This window comes from Pleuronectes platessa, chromosome 8 (genome assembly GCF_947347685.1).
Source record: "Pleuronectes platessa chromosome 8, fPlePla1.1, whole genome shotgun sequence".
NCBI lineage: Eukaryota > Metazoa > Chordata > Actinopteri > Pleuronectiformes > Pleuronectidae > Pleuronectes > Pleuronectes platessa.
In genome coordinates, this window is record NC_070633.1 from 784,697 (window position 1) to 810,283 (window position 25,587).

At 44.5% G+C, this 25,587-nt stretch overlaps 1 protein-coding gene across 1 annotated transcript; it reads left to right on the top strand.

The window, feature by feature from the left end:
• Window positions 1-63: 63 nt before the first annotated feature.
• LOC128446368 (zinc finger MYM-type protein 1-like) lies at window positions 64-3,104 on the top strand. The gene is made up of 3 exons (XM_053429393.1): window positions 64-1,991; window positions 2,105-2,207; window positions 2,577-3,104. Exons 1-3 carry the CDS (start codon window positions 496-498, stop codon window positions 3,102-3,104), a joined length of 2,127 nt encoding a protein of 708 aa, XP_053285368.1. The 5' UTR covers window positions 64-495.
• The last annotated feature ends 22,483 nt before the right edge of the window (window positions 3,105-25,587 follow it).

Here is a 25,587-nt window from a genome sequence, read left to right on the forward strand (position 1 = left end):
AATACAGGGCGCTGGGGCGCCGCCCACCCTACAATTTTGAGATGAAAAAAAAAAAAAAAAAAAAATGACATGTCAAAAAACATTATATATCAAATAATTTAATAAGAAATGTACTGTTTTAAAGCGTTAAATGTGTGCCGGAGACCGTAAGCCCCTGTCAAAAACCACTTAAATGTGACCAAATATAATATATTGCCATTCGTTGAATGATAACATACGATAACGTCACTGAGAGAGAAGCCACTCCTCCCTGTGGGCGCCGGTCAAGTGGAAGTCTATGGAAGCCAAAAAAAGGGGCAGGAACATTTGAGCAAGGACAGTTCTCATTGGCGGATGACAGTTCGAGCCATGGGCGCACGTACCTTGCGCCCACAGCCAATGAAAGGGTTTCTAACAGGACTGTCCAATCAGAGACCTTTTGTGATTCCCTCACATCACATATCTACAGGTGCAGCATAGTTAGCACTTAGCAGATACTTGTTTTAATCTGAGAGTATGGCGAATGAAAACTCTATTGTAGCTATTCACAGAACACCATTCAATCGACGATCGGATGTCGATAAAAAGAAACTAAAAGAAATGGGACCTGACCGTCCGGATTTAAAACTTGAACAGATAAGCACTGACCGCGGAAGAACCTACAAGCGGAGCTTCTCCTCCAGCCTTTATGCTAACCGGAGCTGGTTAGCGGGCTGTGCAGTGAGTAATGCGTTTTTTTGTTTCCCCTGCTTGTTGTTCCAATGTACTGGGACTGAAATACTCTGGACTACAACGGGGATGAGGGATCTAAAGCACTTCACCCAGAAATGCAAGAAACACGAATCGTCTCGCTGCCATCTCACTAACAGCATGAAGCTAAGTCTCTTTGGGAGACTGAGTATAGCGGAACAGCTCGACGAAGGGTACCGAATTGGCATCCGTAAACACAATGAGGAAGTAAGGAAGAACAGGCACATTCTCTCAAGAATTATAGACTGTATTAAGTTCTGTGGTGCATTTGAGTTGGCACTGCGTGGTCATGATGAGAGCGAGAGCTCTGATAACCCAGGGATATTTCGTGGCTTGGTGGACGTTGTTGCCTCACTCGACGGTGCACTGAAAGACCATCTCGACAGCGCGACTGTGTTCAAGGGAACATCCAAAACGGTCCAGAATGAACTTCTTGACTGTATGCTGGCTGTTGTTAGGGAAAAGATCATAAGCGAGATTCAAAGCAGCGATTTTCTATCGATCCAAGCAGATGAGACCACGGATATTAGCACACAAACCCAGCTTGTGCTTGTGCTTCGCTACTTAAATGGTGCTAACCTGGAGGAAAGATTCTTTGAGTTCATCCCTCTGCAGTCAGCTACAGCAGCGACCATTGCCATGGCATTAAAAGAACGCCTTGCTGCCATCCTCCCAGGTGAGCAGAAAGTTAAACTCATCTGCCAGGCATATGACGGTGCCAGTGTAATGAGGGGTACCTCTTCAGGTGTTCAGAAGAGAATCCAGGACGACTACCCAACTGCCCACTATATCCACTGCTATGCCCATCAGCTCAATCTTATAATGCAACAGGCCACCTCTCACATTGTTAAAGTCAAGAACTTTTTTTCTGACTTGGGTGGATTAGCTGCGTTCTTTTCAAGATCCCCGAAGCGGACCGTTGTCCTTGATAAAACAGTGGCCCGTAGACTGCCAACGGCCAGCAATGTGAGGTGGAACTTTCACAGCCGTGCCGTCAATACTGTGTTTGAGCACAGAGATGACCTCATTGACTGCTTTGAAAGAATTCGAGCATCAGATGGCTTTGATGACAAGACCAGCCACGAAGCAGGAGGCCACATCAGGCTACTGGAGGATCCTGATTTCAACTTCTTCCTTAAACTGTTTCATCGGATAATGCCACACGTGGACATTCTCTATGCCAAGCTCCAGAACAGAAACATAGATTCAGTCTATATAAATCGCTGCATCCAGCAGTTCCAAGAGGACATACAAAAAATCAGGTAATTTCATTATTGTTATTATTCTGTAAGCTTAGTCATAACATTCTTATTTTACATTAACCATAGTAATAAGACAAATGTGATATTTAAATTATTATTATTTTTATTTACAGAGATTCAGTCCATGCAATGGTGGTGGAGCACAGGAGTGGCTCTGAGCAGCCGAGGAAGCGCCGGGCTATCGATCAAGATGAGCTTAAAAGGATTGCCACAGAGGTGAGTGTCAAAATCAGCAGATGCCTGTGTTAAAGTTCAATGTTTTGTTTTTCCCACAGCAGAACACATGTTGGAAATTGTGAGATTTGTGTGGATATCATATCAGACTATACTTTATCTAAAATACCAATTCGAAATGTTGATGAGCCATCAGACCTAATTCCTGGCTTTTGTGTGTCATGGAGTGGGGGTGTGTGTGTTTCATAGCACCAGGCTAGTTCCTGGCTTTTGTGTGTCTAGAGCCAGAGCTGTTAGACTCTGATTGTTGGCTTTTGTCTGCAGCCAGGACAAGATGGTTGAAGTCAAAGGTTATTAGCATCTAAATGCCCCACACCTTATCTGTCTGTCTCTCTCTATATTTATCTGTAGGTATGCGACACCATACTTGGACACACCAAGGAACGCTTTGCCTTCAAGGACCACCTCATCAGTGCCACCTTACTGGACAGCCCCCAGTTTGACCACTACCTCGATGCATTCCCTGAAGTTGCTCTGGCCACAACATTGAAGGCCTATCCTGTGCTCGATGGAAGTAGGCTGAAGACAGAGCTTACCCTCATCTATGGCTCAGAAGAATTCCGAACCTGTCGTGGTGCTGTGGATCTTTACCAGTTGTTCAAAGACAATAACCTTTCTGAGGTATTTTCAGAGACAGAAACACTGCTTAAAATCATCATCACAACTCCCATGGCCACTGCTGAGGCTGAGAGGTGTTTTTCAACACTGAAAAGGGTTAAAACCTTTCTCAGGAACACAATGACTCAGGACAGACTGAGTGCCTTAGCCATGCTCTCAATGGAAAAAAGGCTTGTCACAGACATGATTGACTTTAACCAGAAGGTGATAGAGAGATTTGCCAGCTTGAAAGAGAGGAGGGCTAAGTTTCTTTACAAGTAGTAGGGCCTACTCTTGACAAACAACAAATGTAAAATGTTATGTCTCTTCTGCTCTAAACCTCTTTCGTGTGAGGGTGTGGGCACCTTTTTTATTCTGTTCATCTCTGAAACCCTACCCAATGTCTCTTACCTATGTCCCTACCATTCTGCTCTGAACTGTCATGCCCAAAGTAACAGGTTATTGTTATTGTTGTTGGATACTAGTGTTGAGCACTGTATGTTATTGAAATAAAGCTATGTTTTTTTTAATATTCTAATCAAAACCTCAGTTTTTTTTTCTCATTGCGGTGGGCTATTTAAACCGCGCCGCCCAAGTGCGCCCCCCCCCAAAAAAATGTCACCAGCCGCCACTGGTGATTCTTATAGGCTGCAGGGAGTCGGCGAAGTCTATTTAGGGACCCCCTAACTCTTCCCTTCTCCCCCTCTCTCTCTCCCCCCACTGCCGGTCCTGTGTGTGTGAGGAAGTGTTGCGTGGGCCGAGCAGGGATGGATTTATAAAAGAGTGCGTAGGATTCTTACTAAAAGTGTGCTTATGCCCAAAAGCAGGAAATGGCGTAAGCCAAAGCTAATTCCGATTTATAAAACCGTGCGCACGCAAAACCTGAACTCCAAATCCGCTCTCCACACGCTCAATTTCTACTATAAATGGTCAATGCATAGCACGTCACGAATATTAAATTATGAAGCTGACCAATGGTTTTCCACCGCGAGTCCTGACGGAGGCACGGCATCAAGCGATGTGAAGAGGAAGTAAAACTTCCAGACACTGACATCGAGGTGTTTGTTAGTGAGATGGAGGTGAAGAGCGACTTATGGGACAGCTGTGATGTCACTAATAAAGGAAATACACTGATACTCTGCCGCTGCTGCTGTGGATAACACAATGTGTGAGAATAGAAATCGCTGAACCCTCGCTTCCTCCTCATCCTTCCATTCGCATGCACACATCGTCCAGAACCCCCCACCGGGGTCACGGTAGTATTTATCCATTTAGAGAATCGGACCGCTTCCCTCACATCAGTGGATCCTTGCCTCCACTCTGGGATCTTATTTGGAAAGTTTATTCATTTCTTGTAAGTGATCTCCTGTGCGCTCTGCCCGCTCTCTGTGCGCTCTGCGCCACTGCGCTCTCTGCGGTCTGCGCGCTCTGCTGAATTATGTTGAATTTCATTTAAAACAATAATAAACAGACAAATAAATTTACATGACAATTGTTTACAGTGCGGGAGTTACACTCCAACAGAACGCATCACACTCGCGCTGTGGGTTTTACGCGGTGTCATTGCCGCCGGTCTACGGGGAGTATGACGGAAGTTGCATGTGCGCAGGACATCAGCTCCTGTGGAAACACACGAGCAAAGCGATGACGGAAGCGACGCTGATGGGATCGGTCCCAGAATTTCCTTGTGGTTAACTCTTTAGATTTGGAAGGGTCGAACATCAAAGCAGCAAACACAAAAACCTGAAGGGAACAACCTAAACTTAACTACTGAAATTAATGGAACCAAAAGACATGTTCCTATCCTGACTCCTCTTCCAGAAACAGGAGAAAAAATGGGTTCAACTCAAATGATACCCACCCCCCGAACCTGGCTGGGACATCCTCAACAGATCTTAAGACACGTTACAAGTGTAAGGGGTCAATTCTTAATACAGTTTTCGAGTTTTGGCAGTGTTATTTTTCCCGTTTTGCTGATATTTTAATTCATCCGACAGGACAGTGATTCCTATAGGCTGCGGGGATTTGGCGACGTCTATTAAGGGACACCGTAGCGCTCCCTCTCGCCCTCTCTCTCTCTCCACTGCCGGTCCTGTGTGTGTGAGTAAGTGCAGCGTGGCCGCAGCAGGTGCGGACACAAATTGTTTGTTGCGGTGAGTTTGCTGAAAGTAACTTTAATGTCAACGGAGATCACTCAGAAAACGTTCCGCAAATATTAACCTTTATTCCGTCCCTAGAGCCAGCGTACAGCTGTGTGCGTGAGGGTGAGACTGTATCAGCGTCGGCATAAATGCGCGCTGTAATCTTCAGTCATAAGAGTAATACTTGTAAGTAATGCGCCGGAACAATTAACAGAGTCTTCACTATTGTGTGCGTGACATTAAGTTAAGTTGTCGTTTCCTGTTTTAGTAATTGCTCTCAAGACAATAAGGACGGCGTGGATCCCTGCTTTATTTTAAATGAATTAAAGGTATGACATAATGATGTGTTTTATGATTGTCAATGTTTTCAAACATTTTGATAAACTGGTTTAAATTGTGTGAACTAACTACAACAAGTTTGTTTTATAGGGCTGCCTTATTTGACCTTATTTAAATTTAGTTTCTTTCTGATTTATTGGTTTGATTATTGTGCTTTTTGTTTTATTTTATTTTGTTCTATGGGAATGTGCAATATGGTTGACTGGTACTTATTAAATAAATTGTATATTTCTGAAATCACAGCCTCTTCTGCTGATGTTTTAATGTTCCTGACAGGAGGGTGATTCTTATAGGCTGCAGGGAGTCGGCGAAGTCTATTTAGGGACCCCCTAACTCTTCCCTTCTCCCCCTCTCTCTCTCCCCCCACTGCCGGTCCTGTGTGTGTGAGGAAGTGTTGCGTGGGCCGAGCGGGGATGGATTTATAAAAGAGTGCGTAGGATTCTTACTAAAAGTGTGCTTATGCCCAAAAGCAGGAAATGGCGTAAGCCAAAGCTAATTCCGATTTATAAAACCGTGCGCACGCAAAACCTGAACTCCAAATCCGCTCTCCACACGCTCAATTTCTACTATAAATGGTCAATGCATAGCACGTCACGAATATTAAATTATGAAGCTGACCAATGGTTTTCCACCGCGAGTCCTGACGGAGGCACGGCATCAAGCGATGTGAAGAGGAAGTAAAACTTTCAGACACTGACATCGAGGTGTTTGTTAGTGAGATGGAGGTGAAGAGCGACTTATGGGACAGCTGTGATGTCACTAATAAAGGAAATACACTGATACTCTGCCGCTGCTGCTGTGGATAACACAATGTGTGAGAATAGAAATCGCTGAACCCTCGCTTACTCCTCATCCTTCCATTCGCATGCACACATCGTCCAGAACCCCCCACCGGGGTCACGGTAGTATTTATCCATTTAGAGAATCGGACCGCTTCCCTCACATCAGTGGATCCTTGCCTCCAATCTGGGATCTTATTTGGAAAGTTTATTCATTTCTTGTAAGTGATCTCCTGTGCGCTCTGCCCGCTCTCTGTGCGCTCTGCGCCACTGCGCTCTCTGCGGTCTGCGCGCTCTGCTGAATTATGTTGAATTTCATGTAAAACAATAATAAACAGACAAATAAATTTACATGACAATTGTTTACAGTGCGGGAGTTACACTCCAACAGACCGCGTCACACTCGCGCTGTGGGTTTTACGCGGTGTCATTGCCGCCGGTCTACGGGGAGTATGACGGAAGTTGCATGTGCGCAGGACATCAGCTCCTGTGGAAACACACGAGCAAAGCGATGACGGAAGCGACGCTGATGGGATCGGTCCCAGAATTTCCTTGTGGTTAACTCTTTAGATTTGGAAGGGTCGAACATCAAAGCAGCAAACACAAAAACCTGAAGGGAACAACCTAAACTTAACTACTGAAATTAATGGAACCAAAAGACATGTTCCTATCCTGACTCCTCTTCCAGAAACAGGAGAAAAAATGGGTTCAACTCAAATGATACCCACCCCCCGAACCTGGCTGGGACATCCTCAACAGATCTTAAGACACGTTACAAGTGTAAGGGGTCAATTCTTAATACAGTTTTCGAGTTTTGGCAGTGTTATTTTTCCCGTTTTGCTGATATTTTAATTCATCCGACAGGACAGTGATTCCTATAGGCTGCGGGGATTTGGCGACGTCTATTAAGGGACACCGTAGCGCTCCCTCTCGCCCTCTCTCTCTCTCCACTGCCGGTCCTGTGTGTGTGAGTAAGTGCAGCGTGGCCGCAGCAGGTGCGGACACAAATTGTTTGTTGCGGTGAGTTTGCTGAAAGTAACTTTAATGTCAACGGAGATCACTCAGAAAACGTTCCGCAAATATTAACCTTTATTCCGTCCCTAGAGCCAGCGTACAGCTGTGTGCGTGAGGGTGAGACTGTATCAGCGTCGGCATAAATGCGCGCTGTAATCTTCAGTCATAAGAGTAATACTTGTAAGTAATGCGCCGGAACAATTAACAGAGTCTTCACTATTGTGTGCGTGACATTAAGTTAAGTTGTCTTTTCCTGTTTTAGTAATTGCTCTCAAGACAATAAGGACGGCGTGGATCCCTGCTTTATTTTAAATGAATTAAAGGTATGACATAATGATGTGTTTTATGATTGTCAATGTTTTCAAACATTTTGATAAACTGGTTTAAATTGTGTGAACTAACTACAACAAGTTTGTTTTATAGGGCTGCCTTATTTGACCTTATTTAAATTTAGTTTCTTTCTGATTTATTGGTTTGATTATTGTGCTTTTTGTTTTATTTTATTTTGTTCTATGGGAATGTGCAATATGGTTGACTGGTACGTATTAAATAAATTGTATATTTCTGAAATCACAGCCTCTTCTGCTGATGTTTTAATGTTCCTGACAGGACGGTGATTCTTATAGGCTGCAGGGAGTCGGCGAAGTCTATTTAGGGACCCCCTAACTCTTCCCTTCTCCCCCTCTCTCTCTCCCCCCACTGCCGGTCCTGTGTGTGTGAGGAAGTGTTGCGTGGGCCGAGCAGGGATGGATTTATAAAAGAGTGCGTAGGATTCTTACTAAAAGTGTGCTTATGCCCAAAAGCAGGAAATGGCGTAAGCCAAAGCTAATTCCGATTTATAAAACCGTGCGCACGCAAAACCTGAACTCCAAATCCGCTCTCCACACGCTCAATTTCTACTATAAATGGTCAATGCATAGCACGTCACGAATATTAAATTATGAAGCTGACCAATGGTTTTCCACCGCGAGTCCTGACGGAGGCACGGCATCAAGCGATGTGAAGAGGAAGTAAAACTTCCAGACACTGACATCGAGGTGTTTGTTAGTGAGATGGAGGTGAAGAGCGACTTATGGGACAGCTGTGATGTCACTAATAAAGGAAATACACTGATACTCTGCCGCTGCTGCTGTGGATAACACAATGTGTGAGAATAGAAATCGCTGAACCCTCGCTTCCTCCTCATCCTTCCATTCGCATGCACACATCGTCCAGAACCCCCCACCGGGGTCACGGTAGTATTTATCCATTTAGAGAATCGGACCGCTTCCCTCACATCAGTGGATCCTTGCCTCCACTCTGGGATCTTATTTGGAAAGTTTATTCATTTCTTGTAAGTGATCTCCTGTGCGCTCTGCCCGCTCTCTGTGCGCTCTGCGCCACTGCGCTCTCTGCGGTCTGCGCGCTCTGCTGAATTATGTTGAATTTCATTTAAAACAATAATAAACAGACAAATAAATTTACATGACAATTGTTTACAGTGCGGGAGTTACACTCCAACAGAACGCATCACACTCGCGCTGTGGGTTTTACGCGGTGTCATTGCCGCCGGTCTACGGGGAGTATGACGGAAGTTGCATGTGCGCAGGACATCAGCTCCTGTGGAAACACACGAGCAAAGCGATGACGGAAGCGACGCTGATGGGATCGGTCCCAGAATTTCCTTGTGGTTAACTCTTTAGATTTGGAAGGGTCGAACATCAAAGCAGCAAACACAAAAACCTGAAGGGAACAACCTAAACTTAACTACTGAAATTAATGGAACCAAAAGACATGTTCCTATCCTGACTCCTCTTCCAGAAACAGGAGAAAAAATGGGTTCAACTCAAATGATACCCACCCCCCGAACCTGGCTGGGACATCCTCAACAGATCTTAAGACACGTTACAAGTGTAAGGGGTCAATTCTTAATACAGTTTTCGAGTTTTGGCAGTGTTATTTTTCCCGTTTTGCTGATATTTTAATTCATCCGACAGGACAGTGATTCCTATAGGCTGCGGGGATTTGGCGACGTCTATTAAGGGACACCGTAGCGCTCCCTCTCGCCCTCTCTCTCTCTCCACTGCCGGTCCTGTGTGTGTGAGTAAGTGCAGCGTGGCCGCAGCAGGTGCGGACACAAATTGTTTGTTGCGGTGAGTTTGCTGAAAGTAACTTTAATGTCAACGGAGATCACTCAGAAAACGTTCCGCAAATATTAACCTTTATTCCGTCCCTAGAGCCAGCGTACAGCTGTGTGCGTGAGGGTGAGACTGTATCAGCGTCGGCATAAATGCGCGCTGTAATCTTCAGTCATAAGAGTAATACTTGTAAGTAATGCGCCGGAACAATTAACAGAGTCTTCACTATTGTGTGCGTGACATTAAGTTAAGTTGTCTTTTCCTGTTTTAGTAATTGCTCTCAAGACAATAAGGACGGCGTGGATCCCTGCTTTATTTTAAATGAATTAAAGGTATGACATAATGATGTGTTTTATGATTGTCAATGTTTTCAAACATTTTGATAAACTGGTTTAAATTGTGTGAACTAACTACAACAAGTTTGTTTTATAGGGCTGCCTTATTTGACCTTATTTAAATTTAGTTTCTTTCTGATTTATTGGTTTGATTATTGTGCTTTTTGTTTTATTTTATTTTGTTCTATGGGAATGTGCAATATGGTTGACTGGTACGTATTAAATAAATTGTATATTTCTGAAATCACAGCCTCTTCTGCTGATGTTTTAATGTTCCTGACAGGACGGTGATTCTTACAGGCTGCAGGGAGTCGGCGAAGTCTATTTAGGGACCCCCTAACTCTTCCCTTCTCCCCCTCTCTCTCTCCCCCCACTGCCGGTCCTGTGTGTGTGAGGAAGTGTTGCGTGGGCCGAGCAGGGATGGATTTATAAAAGAGTGCGTAGGATTCTTACTAAAAGTGTGCTTATGCCCAAAAGCAGGAAATGGCGTAAGCCAAAGCTAATTCCGATTTATAAAACCGTGCGCACGCAAAACCTGAACTCCAAATCCGCTCTCCACACGCTCAATTTCTACTATAAATGGTCAATGCATAGCACGTCACGAATATTAAATTATGAAGCTGACCAATGGTTTTCCACCGCGAGTCCTGACGGAGGCACGGCATCAAGCGATGTGAAGAGGAAGTAAAACTTCCAGACACTGACATCGAGGTGTTTGTTAGTGAGATGGAGGTGAAGAGCGACTTATGGGACAGCTGTGATGTCACTAATAAAGGAAATACACTGATACTCTGCCGCTGCTGCTGTGGATAACACAATGTGTGAGAATAGAAATCGCTGAACCCTCGCTTCCTCCTCATCCTTCCATTCGCATGCACACATCGTCCAGAACCCCCCACCGGGGTCACGGTAGTATTTATCCATTTAGAGAATCGGACCGCTTCCCTCACATCAGTGGATCCTTGCCTCCACTCTGGGATCTTATTTGGAAAGTTTATTCATTTCTTGTAAGTGATCTCCTGTGCGCTCTGCCCGCTCTCTGTGCGCTCTGCGCCACTGCGCTCTCTGCGGTCTGCGCGCTCTGCTGAATTATGTTGAATTTCATTTAAAACAATAATAAACAGACAAATAAATTTACATGACAATTGTTTACAGTGCGGGAGTTACACTCCAACAGAACGCATCACACTCGCGCTGTGGGTTTTACGCGGTGTCATTGCCGCCGGTCTACGGGGAGTATGACGGAAGTTGCATGTGCGCAGGACATCAGCTCCTGTGGAAACACACGAGCAAAGCGATGACGGAAGCGACGCTGATGGGATCGGTCCCAGAATTTCCTTGTGGTTAACTCTTTAGATTTGGAAGGGTCGAACATCAAAGCAGCAAACACAAAAACCTGAAGGGAACAACCTAAACTTAACTACTGAAATTAATGGAACCAAAAGACATGTTCCTATCCTGACTCCTCTTCCAGAAACAGGAGAAAAAATGGGTTCAACTCAAATGATACCCACCCCCCGAACCTGGCTGGGACATCCTCAACAGATCTTAAGACACGTTACAAGTGTAAGGGGTCAATTCTTAATACAGTTTTCGAGTTTTGGCAGTGTTATTTTTCCCGTTTTGCTGATATTTTAATTCATCCGACAGGACAGTGATTCCTATAGGCTGCGGGGATTTGGCGACGTCTATTAAGGGACACCGTAGCGCTCCCTCTCGCCCTCTCTCTCTCTCCACTGCCGGTCCTGTGTGTGTGAGTAAGTGCAGCGTGGCCGCAGCAGGTGCGGACACAAATTGTTTGTTGCGGTGAGTTTGCTGAAAGTAACTTTAATGTCAACGGAGATCACTCAGAAAACGTTCCGCAAATATTAACCTTTATTCCGTCCCTAGAGCCAGCGTACAGCTGTGTGCGTGAGGGTGAGACTGTATCAGCGTCGGCATAAATGCGCGCTGTAATCTTCAGTCATAAGAGTAATACTTGTAAGTAATGCGCCGGAACAATTAACAGAGTCTTCACTATTGTGTGCGTGACATTAAGTTAAGTTGTCTTTTCCTGTTTTAGTAATTGCTCTCAAGACGATAAGGACGGCGTGGATCCCTGCTTTATTTTAAATGAATTAAAGGTATGACATAATGATGTGTTTTATGATTGTCAATGTTTTCAAACATTTTGATAAACTGGTTTAAATTGTGTGAACTAACTACAACAAGTTTGTTTTATAGGGCTGCCTTATTTGACCTTATTTAAATTTAGTTTCTTTCTGATTTATTGGTTTGATTATTGTGCTTTTTGTTTTATTTTATTTTGTTCTATGGGAATGTGCAATATGGTTGACTGGTACGTATTAAATAAATTGTATATTTCTGAAATCACAGCCTCTTCTGCTGATGTTTTAATGTTCCTGACAGGACGGTGATTCTTATAGGCTGCAGGGAGTCGGCGAAGTCTATTTAGGGACCCCCTAACTCTTCCCTTCTCCCCCTCTCTCTCTCCCCCCACTGCCGGTCCTGTGTGTGTGAGGAAGTGTTGCGTGGGCCGAGCAGGGATGGATTTATAAAAGAGTGCGTAGGATTCTTACTAAAAGTGTGCTTATGCCCAAAAGCAGGAAATGGCGTAAGCCAAAGCTAATTCCGATTTATAAAACCGTGCGCACGCAAAACCTGAACTCCAAATCCGCTCTCCACACGCTCAATTTCTACTATAAATGGTCAATGCATAGCACGTCACGAATATTAAATTATGAAGCTGACCAATGGTTTTCCACCACGAGTCCTGACGGAGGCACGGCATCAAGCGATGTGAAGAGGAAGTAAAACTTCCAGACACTGACATCGAGGTGTTTGTTAGTGAGATGGAGGTGAAGAGCGACTTATGGGACAGCTGTGATGTCACTAATAAAGGAAATACACTGATACTCTGCCGCTGCTGCTGTGGATAACACAATGTGTGAGAATAGAAATCGCTGAACCCTCGCTTCCTCCTCATCCTTCCATTCGCATGCACACATCGTCCAGAACCCCCCACCGGGGTCACGGTAGTATTTATCCATTTAGAGAATCGGACCGCTTCCCTCACATCAGTGGATCCTTGCCTCCACTCTGGGATCTTATTTGGAAAGTTTATTCATTTCTTGTAAGTGATCTCCTGTGCGCTCTGCCCGCTCTCTGTGCGCTCTGCGCCACTGCGCTCTCTGCGGTCTGCGCGCTCTGCTGAATTATGTTGAATTTCATTTAAAACAATAATAAACAGACAAATAAATTTACATGACAATTGTTTACAGTGCGGGAGTTACACTCCAACAGAACGCATCACACTCGCGCTGTGGGTTTTACGCGGTGTCATTGCCGCCGGTCTACGGGGAGTATGACGGAAGTTGCATGTGCGCAGGACATCAGCTCCTGTGGAAACACACGAGCAAAGCGATGACGGAAGCGACGCTGATGGGATCGGTCCCAGAATTTCCTTGTGGTTAACTCTTTAGATTTGGAAGGGTCGAACATCAAAGCAGCAAACACAAAAACCTGAAGGGAACAACCTAAACTTAACTACTGAAATTAATGGAACCAAAAGACATGTTCCTATCCTGACTCCTCTTCCAGAAACAGGAGAAAAAATGGGTTCAACTCAAATGATACCCACCCCCCGAACCTGGCTGGGACATCCTCAACAGATCTTAAGACACGTTACAAGTGTAAGGGGTCAATTCTTAATACAGTTTTCGAGTTTTGGCAGTGTTATTTTTCCCGTTTTGCTGATATTTTAATTCATCCGACAGGACAGTGATTCCTATAGGCTGCGGGGATTTGGCGACGTCTATTAAGGGACATCGTAGCGCTCCCTCTCGCCCTCTCTCTCTCTCCACTGCCGGTCCTGTGTGTGTGAGTAAGTGCAGCGTGGCCGCAGCAGGTGCGGACACAAATTGTTTGTTGCGGTGAGTTTGCTGAAAGTAACTTTAATGTCAACGGAGATCACTCAGAAAACGTTCCGCAAATATTAACCTTTATTCCGTCCCTAGAGCCAGCGTACAGCTGTGTGCGTGAGGGTGAGACTGTATCAGCGTCGGCATAAATGCGCGCTGTAATCTTCAGTCATAAGAGTAATACTTGTAAGTAATGCGCCGGAACAATTAACAGAGTCTTCACTATTGTGTGCGTGACATTAAGTTAAGTTGTCTTTTCCTGTTTTAGTAATTGCTCTCAAGACAATAAGGACGGCGTGGATCCCTGCTTTATTTTAAATGAATTAAAGGTATGACATAATGATGTGTTTTATGATTGTCAATGTTTTCAAACATTTTGATAAACTGGTTTAAATTGTGTGAACTAACTACAACAAGTTTGTTTTATAGGGCTGCCTTATTTGACCTTATTTAAATTTAGTTTCTTTCTGATTTATTGGTTTGATTATTGTGCTTTTTGTTTTATTTTATTTTGTTCTATGGGAATGTGCAATATGGTTGACTGGTACGTATTAAATAAATTGTATATTTCTGAAATCACAGCCTCTTCTGCTGATGTTTTAATGTTCCTGACAGGACGGTGATTCTTACAGGCTGCAGGGAGTCGGCGAAGTCTATTTAGGGACCCCGTAACTCTTCCCTTCTCCCCCTCTCTCTCTCCCCCCACTGCCGGTCCTGTGTGTGTGAGGAAGTGTTGCGTGGGCCGAGCAGGGATGGATTTATAAAAGAGTGCGTAGGATTCTTACTAAAAGTGTGCTTATGCCCAAAAGCAGGAAATGGCGTAAGCCAAAGCTAATTCCGATTTATAAAACCGTGCGCACGCAAAACCTGAACTCCAAATCCGCTCTCCACACGCTCAATTTCTACTATAAATGGTCAATGCAAAGCACGTCACGAATATTAAATTATGAAGCTGACCAATGGTTTTCCACCGCGAGTCCTGACGGAGGCACGGCATCAAGCGATGTGAAGAGGAAGTAAAACTTTCAGACACTGACATCGAGGTGTTTGTTAGTGAGATGGAGGTGAAGAGCGACTTATGGGACAGCTGTGATGTCACTAATAAAGGAAATACACAGATACTCTGCCGCTACTGCTGTGGATAACACAATGTGTGAGAATAGAAATCGCTGAACCCTCGCTTCCTCCTCATCCTTCCATTCGCATGCACACATCGTCCAGAACCCCCCACCGGGGTCACGGTAGTATTTATCCATTTAGAGAATCGGACCGCTTCCCTCACATCAGTGGATCCTTGCCTCCACTCTGGGATCTTATTTGGAAGTTTATTCATTTCTTGTTAGTGATCTCCTGTGCGCTCTGCCCGCTCTCTGTGCGCTCTGCGCCACTGCGCTCTCTGCGGTCTGCGCGCTCTGCTGAATTATGTTGAATTTCATTTAAAACAATAATAAACAGACAAATACATTTACATGACAATTGTTTACAGTGCGGGAGTTACACTCCAACAGAACGCATCACACTCGCGCTGTGGGTTTTACGCGGTGTCATTGCCGCCGGTCTACGGGGAGTATGACGGAAGTTGCATGTGCGCAGGACATCAGCTCCTGTGGAAACACACGAGCAAAGCGATGACGGAAGCGACGCTGATGGGATCGGTCCCAGAATTTCCTTGTGGTTAACTCTTTAGATTTGGAAGGGTCGAACATCAAAGCAGCAAACACAAAAACCTGAAGGGAACAACCTAAACTTAACTACTGAAATTAATGGAACCAAAAGACATGTTCCTATCCTGACTCCTCTTCCAGAAACAGGAGAAAAAATGGGTTCAACTCAAATGATACCCACCCCCCGAACCTGGCTGGGACATCCTCAACAGATCTTAAGACACGTTACAAGTGTAAGGGGTCAATTCTTAATACAGTTTTCGAGTTTTGGCAGTGTTATTTTCCCCGTTTTGCTGATATTTTAATTCATCCGACAGGACAGTGATTCCTATAGGCTGCTGGGATTTGGCGACGTCTATTAAGGGACACCGTAGCGCTCCCTCTCGCCCTCTCTCACTCTCCACTGCCGGTCCTGTGTGTGTGAGTAAGTGCAGCGTGGCCGCAGCAGGTGCGGACACAAATTGTTTGTTGCGGTGAGTTTGCTGAAAGTAACTTTAATGTCAACGGAGATCACTCAGAAAACGTTCCGCAAATATTAACCTTTATTCCGTCCCTAGAGCCAGCGTACAGCTGTGTGCGTGAGGGTGAGACTGTATCAGCGTCGGCATAAATGCGCGCTGTAATCTTCAGTCATAAGAGTAATACTTGTAAGTAATGCGCCGGAACAATTAACAGAGTCTTCACTATTGTGTGCGTGACATTAAGTTAAGTTGTCTTTTCCTGTTTTAGTAATTGCTCTCAAGACAATAAGGACGGCGTGGATCCCTGCTTTATTTTAAATGAATTAAAGGTATGACATAATGATGTGTTTTATGATTGTCAATGTTTTCAAACATTTTGATAAACTGGTTTAAATTGTGTGAACTAACTACAACAAGTTTGTTTTATAGGGCTGCCTTATTTGACCTTATTTAAATTTAGTTTCTTTCTGATTTATTGGTTTGATTATTGTGCTTTTTGTTTTATTTTATTTTGTTCTATGGGAATGTGCAATATGGTTGACTGGTACGTATTAAATAAATTGTATATTTCTGAAATCACAGCCTCTTCTGCTGATGTTTTAATGTTCCTGACAGGACGGTGATTCTTATAGGCTGCAGGGAGTCGGCGAAGTCTATTTAGGGACCCCCTAACTCTTCCCTTCTCCCCCTCTCTCTCTCCCCCCACTGCCGGTCCTGTGTGTGTGAGGAAGTGTTGCGTGGGCCGAGCAGGGATGGATTTATAAAAGAGTGCGTAGGATTCTTACTAAAAGTGTGCTTATGCCCAAAAGCAGGAAATGGCGTAAGCCAAAGCTAATTCCGATTTATAAAACCGTGCGCACGCAAAACCTGAACTCCAAATCCGCTCTCCACACGCTCAATTTCTACTATAAATGGTCAATAAATAGCACGTCACGAATATTAAATTATGAAGCTGACCAATGGTTTTCCACCGCGAGTCCTGACGGAGGCACGGCATCAAGCGATGTGAAGAGGAAGTAAAACTTTCAGACACTGACATCGAGGTGTTTGTTAGTGAGATGGAGGTGAAGAGCGACTTATGGGACAGCTGTGATGTCACTAATAAAGGAAATACACTGATACTCTGCCGCTGCTGCTGTGGATAACACAATGTGTGAGAATAGAAATCGCTGAACCCTCGCTTCCTCCTCATCCTTCCATTCGCATGCACACATCGTCCAGAACCCCCCACCGGGGTCACGGTAGTATTTATCCATTTAGAGAATCGGACCGCTTCCCTCACATCAGTGGATCCTTGCCTCCACTCTGGGATCTTATTTGGAAAGTTTATTCATTTCTTGTAAGTGATCTCCTGTGCGCTCTGCCCGCTCTCTGTGCGCTCTGCGCCACTGCGCTCTCTGCGGTCTGCGCGCTCTGCTGAATTATGTTGAATTTCATTTAAAACAATAATAAACAGACAAATAAATTTACATGACAATTGTTTACAGTGCGGGAGTTACACTCCAACAGAACGCATCACACTCGCGCTGTGGGTTTTACGCGGTGTCATTGCCGCCGGTCTACGGGGAGTATGACGGAAGTTGCATGTGCGCAGGACATCAGCTCCTGTGGAAACACACGAGCAAAGCGATGACGGAAGCGACGCTGATGGGATCGGTCCCAGAATTTCCTTGTGGTTAACTCTTTAGATTTGGAAGGGTCGAACATCAAAGCAGCAAACACAAAAACCTGAAGGGAACAACCTAAACTTAACTACTGAAATTAATGGAACCAAAAGACATGTTCCTATCCTGACTCCTCTTCCAGAAACAGGAGAAAAAATGGGTTCAACTCAAATGATACCCACCCCCCGAACCTGGCTGGGACATCCTCAACAGATCTTAAGACACGTTACAAGTGTAAGGGGTCAATTCTTAATACAGTTTTCGAGTTTTGGCAGTGTTATTTTCCCCGTTTTGCTGATATTTTAATTCATCCGACAGGACAGTGATTCCTATAGGCTGCGGGGATTTGGCGACGTCTATTAAGGGACACCGTAGCGCTCCCTCTCGCCCTCTCTCTCTCTCCACTGCCGGTCCTGTGTGTGTGAGTAAGTGCAGCGTGGCCGCAGCAGGTGCGGACACAAATTGTTTGTTGCGGTGAGTTTGCTGAAAGTAACTTTAATGTCAACGGAGATCACTCAGAAAACATTCCGCAAATATTAACCTTTATTCCGTCCCTAGAGCCAGCGTACAGCTGTGTGCGTGAGGGTGAGACTGTATCAGCGTCGGCATAAATGCGCGCTGTAATCTTCAGTCATAAGAGTAATACTTGTAAGTAATGCGCCGGAACAATTAACAGAGTCTTCACTATTGTGTGCGTGACATTAAGTTAAGTTGTCTTTTCCTGTTTTAGTAATTGCTCTCAAGACGATAAGGACGGCGTGGATCCCTGCTTTATTTTAAATGAATTAAAGGTATGACATAATGATGTGTTTTATGATTGTCAATGTTTTCAAACATTTTGATAAACTGGTTTAAATTGTGTGAACTAACTACAACAAGTTTGTTTTATAGGGCTGCCTTATTTGACCTTATTTAAATTTAGTTTCTTTCTGATTTATTGGTTTGATTATTGTGCTTTTTGTTTTATTTTATTTTGTTCTATGGGAATGTGCAATATGGTTGACTGGTACGTATTAAATAAATTGTATATTTCTGAAATCACAGCCTCTTCTGCTGATGTTTTAATGTTCCTGACAGGACAGTGATTCTTATAGGCTGCAGGGAGTCGGCGAAGTCTATTTAGGGACCCCCTAACTCTTCCCTTCTCCCCCTCTCTCTCTCCCCCCACTGCCGGTCCTGTGTGTGTGAGGAAGTGTTGCGTGGGCCGAGCAGGGATGGATTTATAAAAGAGTGCGTAGGATTCTTACTAAAAGTGTGCTTATGCCCAAAAGCAGGAAATGGCGTAAGCCAAAGCTAATTCCGATTTATAAAACCGTGCGCACGCAAAACCTGAACTCCAAATCCGCTCTCCACACGCTCAATTTCTACTATAAATGGTCAATGCATAGCACGTCACGAATATTAAATTATGAAGCTGACCAATGGTTTTCCACCGCGAGTCCTGACGGAGGCACGGCATCAAGCGATGTGAAGAGGAAGTAAAACTTCCAGACACTGACATCGAGGTGTTTGTTAGTGAGATGGAGGTGAAGAGCGACTTATGGGACAGCTGTGATGTCACTAATAAAGGAAATACACTGATACTCTGCCGCTGCTGCTGTGGATAACACAATGTGTGAGAATAGAAATCGCTGAACCCTCGCTTCCTCCTCATCCTTCCATTCGCATGCACACATCGTCCAGAACCCCCCACCGGGGTCACGGTAGTATTTATCCATTTAGAGAATCGGACCGCTTCCCTCACATCAGTGGATCCTTGCCTCCACTCTGGGATCTTATTTGGAAAGTTTATTCATTTCTTGTAAGTGATCTCCTGTGCGCTCTGCCCGCTCTCTGTGCGCTCTGCGCCACTGCGCTCTCTGCGGTCTGCGCGCTCTGCTGAATTATGTTGAATTTCATTTAAAACAATAATAAACAGACAAATACATTTACATGACAATTGTTTACAGTGCGGGAGTTACACTCCAACAGAACGCATCACACTCGCGCTGTGGGTTTTACGCGGTGTCATTGCCGCCGGTCTACGGGGAGTATGACGGAAGTTGCATGTGCGCAGGACATCAGCTCCTGTGGAAACACACGAGCAAAGCGATGACGGAAGCGACGCTGATGGGATCGGTCCCAGAATTTCCTTGTGGTTAACTCTTTAGATTTGGAAGGGTCGAACATCAAAGCAGCAAACACAAAAACCTGAAGGGAACAACCTAAACTTAACTACTGAAATTAATGGAACCAAAAGACATGTTCCTATCCTGACTCCTCTTCCAGAAACAGGAGAAAAAATGGGTTCAACTCAAATGATACCCACCCCCCGAACCTGGCTGGGACATCCTCAACAGATCTTAAGACACGTTACAAGTGTAAGGGGTCAATTCTTAATACAGTTTTCGAGTTTTGGCAGTGTTATTTTCCCCGTTTTGCTGATATTTTAATTCATCCGACAGGACAGTGATTCCTATAGGCTGCGGGGATTTGGCGACGTCTATTAAGGGACACCGTAGCGCTCCCTCTCGCCCTCTCTCTCTCTCCACTGCCGGTCCTGTGTGTGTGAGTAAGTGCAGCGTGGCCGCAGCAGGTGCGGACACAAATTGTTTGTTGCGGTGAGTTTGCTGAAAGTAACTTTAATGTCAACGGAGATCACTCAGAAAACGTTCCGCAAATATTAACCTTTATTCCGTCCCTAGAGCCAGCGTACAGCTGTGTGCGTGAGGGTGAGACTGTATCAGCGTCGGCATAAATGCGCGCTGTAATCTTCAGTCATAAGAGTAATACTTGTAAGTAATGCGCCGGAACAATTAACAGAGTCTTCACTATTGTGTGCGTGACATTAAGTTAAGTTGTCTTTTCCTGTTTTAGTAATTGCTCTCAAGACAATAAGGACGGCGTGGATCCCTGCTTTATTTTAAATGAATTAAAGGTATGACATAATGATGTGTTTTATGATTGTCAATGTTTTCAAACATTTTGATAAACTGGTTTAAATTGTGTGAACTAACTACAACAAGTTTGTTTTATAGGGCTGCCTTATTTGACCTTATTTAAATTTAGTTTCTTTCTGATTTATTGGTTTGATTATTGTGCTTTTTGTTTTATTTTATTTTGTTCTATGGGAATGTGCAATATGGTTGACTGGTACGTATTAAATAAATTGTATATTTCTGAAATCACAGCCTCTTCTGCTGATGTTTTAATGTTCCTGACAGGACGGTGATTCTTATAGGCTGCAGGGAGTCGGCGAAGTCTATTTAGGGACCCCCTAACTCTTCCCTTCTCCCCCTCTCTCTCTCCCCCCACTGCCGGTCCTGTGTGTGTGAGGAAGTGTTGCGTGGGCCGAGCAGGGATGGATTTATAAAAGAGTGCGTAGGATTCTTACTAAAAGTGTGCTTATGCCCAAAAGCAGGAAATGGCGTAAGCCAAAGCTAATTCCGATTTATAAAACCGTGCGCACGCAAAACCTGAACTCCAAATCCGCTCTCCACACGCTCAATTTCTACTATAAATGGTCAATGCATAGCACGTCACGAATATTAAATTATGAAGCTGACCAATGGTTTTCCACCGCGAGTCCTGACGGAGGCACGGCATCAAGCGATGTGAAGAGGAAGTAAAACTTTCAGACACTGACATCGAGGTGTTTGTTAGTGAGATGGAGGTGAAGAGCGACTTATGGGACAGCTGTGATGTCACTAATAAAGGAAATACACTGATACTCTGCCGCTGCTGCTGTGGATAACACAATGTGTGAGAATAGAAATCGCTGAACCCTCGCTTCCTCCTCATCCTTCCATTCGCATGCACACATCGTCCAGAACCCCCCACCGGGGTCACGGTAGTATTTATCCATTTAGAGAATCGGACCGCTTCCCTCACATCAGTGGATCCTTGCCTCCACTCTGGGATCTTATTTGGAAAGTTTATTCATTTCTTGTAAGTGATCTCCTGTGCGCTCTGCCCGCTCTCTGTGCGCTCTGCGCCACTGCGCTCTCTGCGGTCTGCGCGCTCTGCTGAATTATGTTGAATTTCATTTAAAACAATAATAAACAGACAAATAAATTTACATGACAATTGTTTACAGTGCGGGAGTTACACTCCAACAGACCGCATCACACTCGCGCTGTGGGTTTTACGCGGTGTCATTGCCGCCGGTCTACGGGGAGTATGACGGAAGTTGCATGTGCGCAGGACATCAGCTCCTGTGGAAACACACGAGCAAAGCGATGACGGAAGCGACGCTGATGGGATCGGTCCCAGAATTTCCTTGTGGTTAACTCTTTAGATTTGGAAGGGTCGAACATCAAAGCAGCAAACACAAAAACCTGAAGGGAACAACCTAAACTTAACTACTGAAATTAATGGAACCAAAAGACATGTTCCTATCCTGACTCCTCTTCCAGAAACAGGAGAAAAAATGGGTTCAACTCAAATGATACCCACCACCCGAACCTGGCTGGGACATCCTCAACAGATCTTAAGACACGTTACAAGTGTAAGGGGTCAATTCTTAATACAGTTTTCGAGTTTTGGCAGTGTTATTTTTCCCGTTTTGCTGGTATTTTAATTCATCCGACAGGACAGTGATTCCAATAGGCTGCGGGGATTTGGCGACGTCTATTAAGTGACACCGTAGCGCTCCCTCTCGCCCTCTCTCTCTCTCCACTGCCGGTCCTGTGTGTGTGAGTAAGTGCAGCGTGGCCGCAGCAGGTGCGGACACAAATTGTTTGTTGCGGTGAGTTTGCTGAAAGTAACTTTAATGTCAACGGAGATCACTCAGAAAACGTTCCGCAAATATTAACCTTTATTCCGTCCCTAGAGCCAGCGTACAGCTGTGTGCGTGAGGGTGAGACTGTATCAGCGTCGGCATAAATGCGCGCTGTAATCTTCAGTCATAAGAGTAATACTTGTAAGTAATGCGCCGGAACAATTAACAGAGTCTTCACTATTGTGTGCGTGACATTAAGTTAAGTTGTCTTTTCCTGTTTTAGTAATTGCTCTCAAGACAATAAGGACGCCGTGGATCCCTGCTTTATTTTAAATGAATTAAAGGTATGACATAATGATGTGTTTTATGATTGTCAATGTTTTCAAACATTTTGATAAACTGGTTTAAATTGTGTGAACTAACTACAACAAGTTTGTTTTATAGGGCTGCCTTATTTGACCTTATTTAAATTTAGTTTCTTTCTGATTTATTGGTTTGATTATTGTGCTTTTTGTTTTATTTTATTTTGTTCTATGGGAATGTGCAATATGGTTGACTGGTACGTATTAAATAAATTGTATATTTCTGAAATCACAGCCTCTTCTGCTGATGTTTTAATGTTCCTGACAGGACGGTGATTCTTATAGGCTGCAGGGAGTCGGCGAAGTCTATTTAGGGACCCCCTAACTCTTCCCTTCTCCCCCTCTCTCTCTCCCCCCACTGCCGGTCCTGTGTGTGTGAGGAAGTGTTGCGTGGGCCGAGCAGGGATGGATTTATAAAAGAGTGCGTAGGATTCTTACTAAAAGTGTGCTTATGCCCAAAAGCAGGAAATGGCGTAAGCCAAAGCTAATTCCGATTTATAAAACCGTGCGCACGCAAAACCTGAACTCCAAATCCGCTCTCCACACGCTCAATTTCTACTATAAATGGTCAATGCATAGCACGTCACGAATATTAAATTATGAAGCTGACCAATGGTTTTCCACCGCGAGTCCTGACGGAGGCACGGCATCAAGCGATGTGAAGAGGAAGTAAAACTTTCAGACACTGACATCGAGGTGTTTGTTAGTGAGATGGAGGTGAAGAGCGACTTATGGGACAGCTGTGATGTCACTAATAAAGGAAATACACTGATACTCTGCCGCTGCTGCTGTGGATAACACAATGTGTGAGAATAGAAATCGCTGAACCCTCGCTTACTCCTCATCCTTCCATTCGCATGCACACATCGTCCAGAACCCCCCACCGGGGTCACGGTAGTATTTATCCATTTAGAGAATCGGACCGCTTCCCTCACATCAGTGGATCCTTGCCTCCAATCTGGGATCTTATTTGGAAAGTTTATTCATTTCTTGTAAGTGATCTCCTGTGCGCTCTGCCCGCTCTCTGTGCGCTCTGCGCCACTGCGCTCTCTGCGGTCTGCGCGCTCTGCTGAATTATGTTGAATTTCATGTAAAACAATAATAAACAGACAAATAAATTTACATGACAATTGTTTACAGTGCGGGAGTTACACTCCAACAGACCGCGTCACACTCGCGCTGTGGGTTTTACGCGGTGTCATTGCCGCCGGTCTACGGGGAGTATGACGGAAGTTGCATGTGCGCAGGACATCAGCTCCTGTGGAAACACACGAGCAAAGCGATGACGGAAGCGACGCTGATGGGATCGGTCCCAGAATTTCCTTGTGGTTAACTCTTTAGATTTGGAAGGGTCGAACATCAAAGCAGCAAACACAAAAACCTGAAGGGAACAACCTAAACTTAACTACTGAAATTAATGGAACCAAAAGACATGTTCCTATCCTGACTCCTCTTCCAGAAACAGGAGAAAAAATGGGTTCAACTCAAATGATACCCACCCCCCGAACCTGGCTGGGACATCCTCAACAGATCTTAAGACACGTTACAAGTGTAAGGGGTCAATTCTTAATACAGTTTTCGAGTTTTGGCAGTGTTATTTTTCCCGTTTTGCTGATATTTTAATTCATCCGACAGGACAGTGATTCCTATAGGCTGCGGGGATTTGGCGACGTCTATTAAGGGACACCGTAGCGCTCCCTCTCGCCCTCTCTCTCTCTCCACTGCCGGTCCTGTGTGTGTGAGTAAGTGCAGCGTGGCCGCAGCAGGTGCGGACACAAATTGTTTGTTGCGGTGAGTTTGCTGAAAGTAACTTTAATGTCAACGGAGATCACTCAGAAAACGTTCCGCAAATATTAACCTTTATTCCGTCCCTAGAGCCAGCGTACAGCTGTGTGCGTGAGGGTGAGACTGTATCAGCGTCGGCATAAATGCGCGCTGTAATCTTCAGTCATAAGAGTAATACTTGTAAGAAATGCGCCGGAACAATTAACAGATTCTTCACTATTGTGTGCGTGACATTAAGTTAAGTTGTCTTTTCCTGTTTTAGTAATTGCTCTCAAGACAATAAGGACGGCGTGGATCCCTGCTTTATTTTAAATGAATTAAAGGTATGACATAATGATGTGTTTTATGATTGTCAATGTTTTCAAACATTTTGATAAACTGGTTTAAATTGTGTGAACTAACTACAACAAGTTTGTTTTATAGGGCTGCCTTATTTGACCTTATTTAAATTTAGTTTCTTTCTGATTTATTGGTTTGATTATTGTGCTTTTTGTTTTATTTTATTTTGTTCTATGGGAATGTGCAATATGGTTGACTGGTACGTATTAAATAAATTGTATATTTCTGAAATCACAGCCTCTTCTGCTGATGTTTTAATGTTCCTGACAGGACGGTGATTCTTATAGGCTGCAGGGAGTCGGCGAAGTCTATTTAGGGACCCCCTAACTCTTCCCTTCTCCCCCTCTCTCTCTCCCCCCACTGCCGGTCCTGTGTGTGTGAGGAAGTGTTGCGTGGGCCGAGCAGGGATGGATTTATAAAAGAGTGCGTAGGATTCTTACTAAAAGTGTGCTTATGCCCAAAAGCAGGAAATGGCGTAAGCCAAAGCTAATTCCGATTTATAAAACCGTGCGCACGCAAAACCTGAACTCCAAATCCGCTCTCCACACGCTCAATTTCTACTATAAATGGTCAATGCATAGCACGTCACGAATATTAAATTATGAAGCTGACCAATGGTTTTCCACCGCGAGTCCTGACGGAGGCACGGCATCAAGCGATGTGAAGAGGAAGTAAAACTTTCAGACACTGACATCGAGGTGTTTGTTAGTGTGATGGAGGTGAAGAGCGACTTATGGGACAGCTGTGATGTCACTAATAAAGGAAATACACTGATACTCTGCCGCTGCTGCTGTGGATAACACAATGTGTGAGAATAGAAATCGCTGAACCCTCGCTTCCTCCTCATCCTTCCATTCGCATGCACACATCGTCCAGAACCCCCCACCGGGGTCACGGTAGTATTTATCCATTTAGAGAATCGGACCGCTTCCCTCACATCAGTGGATCCTTGCCTCCACTCTGGGATCTTATTTGGAAAGTTTATTCATTTCTTGTAAGTGATCTCCTGTGCGCTCTGCCCGCTCTCTGTGCGCTCTGCGCCACTGCGCTCTCTGCGGTCTGCGCGCTCTGCTGAATTATGTTGAATTTCATTTAAAACAATAATAAACAGACAAATAAATTTACATGACAATTGTTTACAGTGCG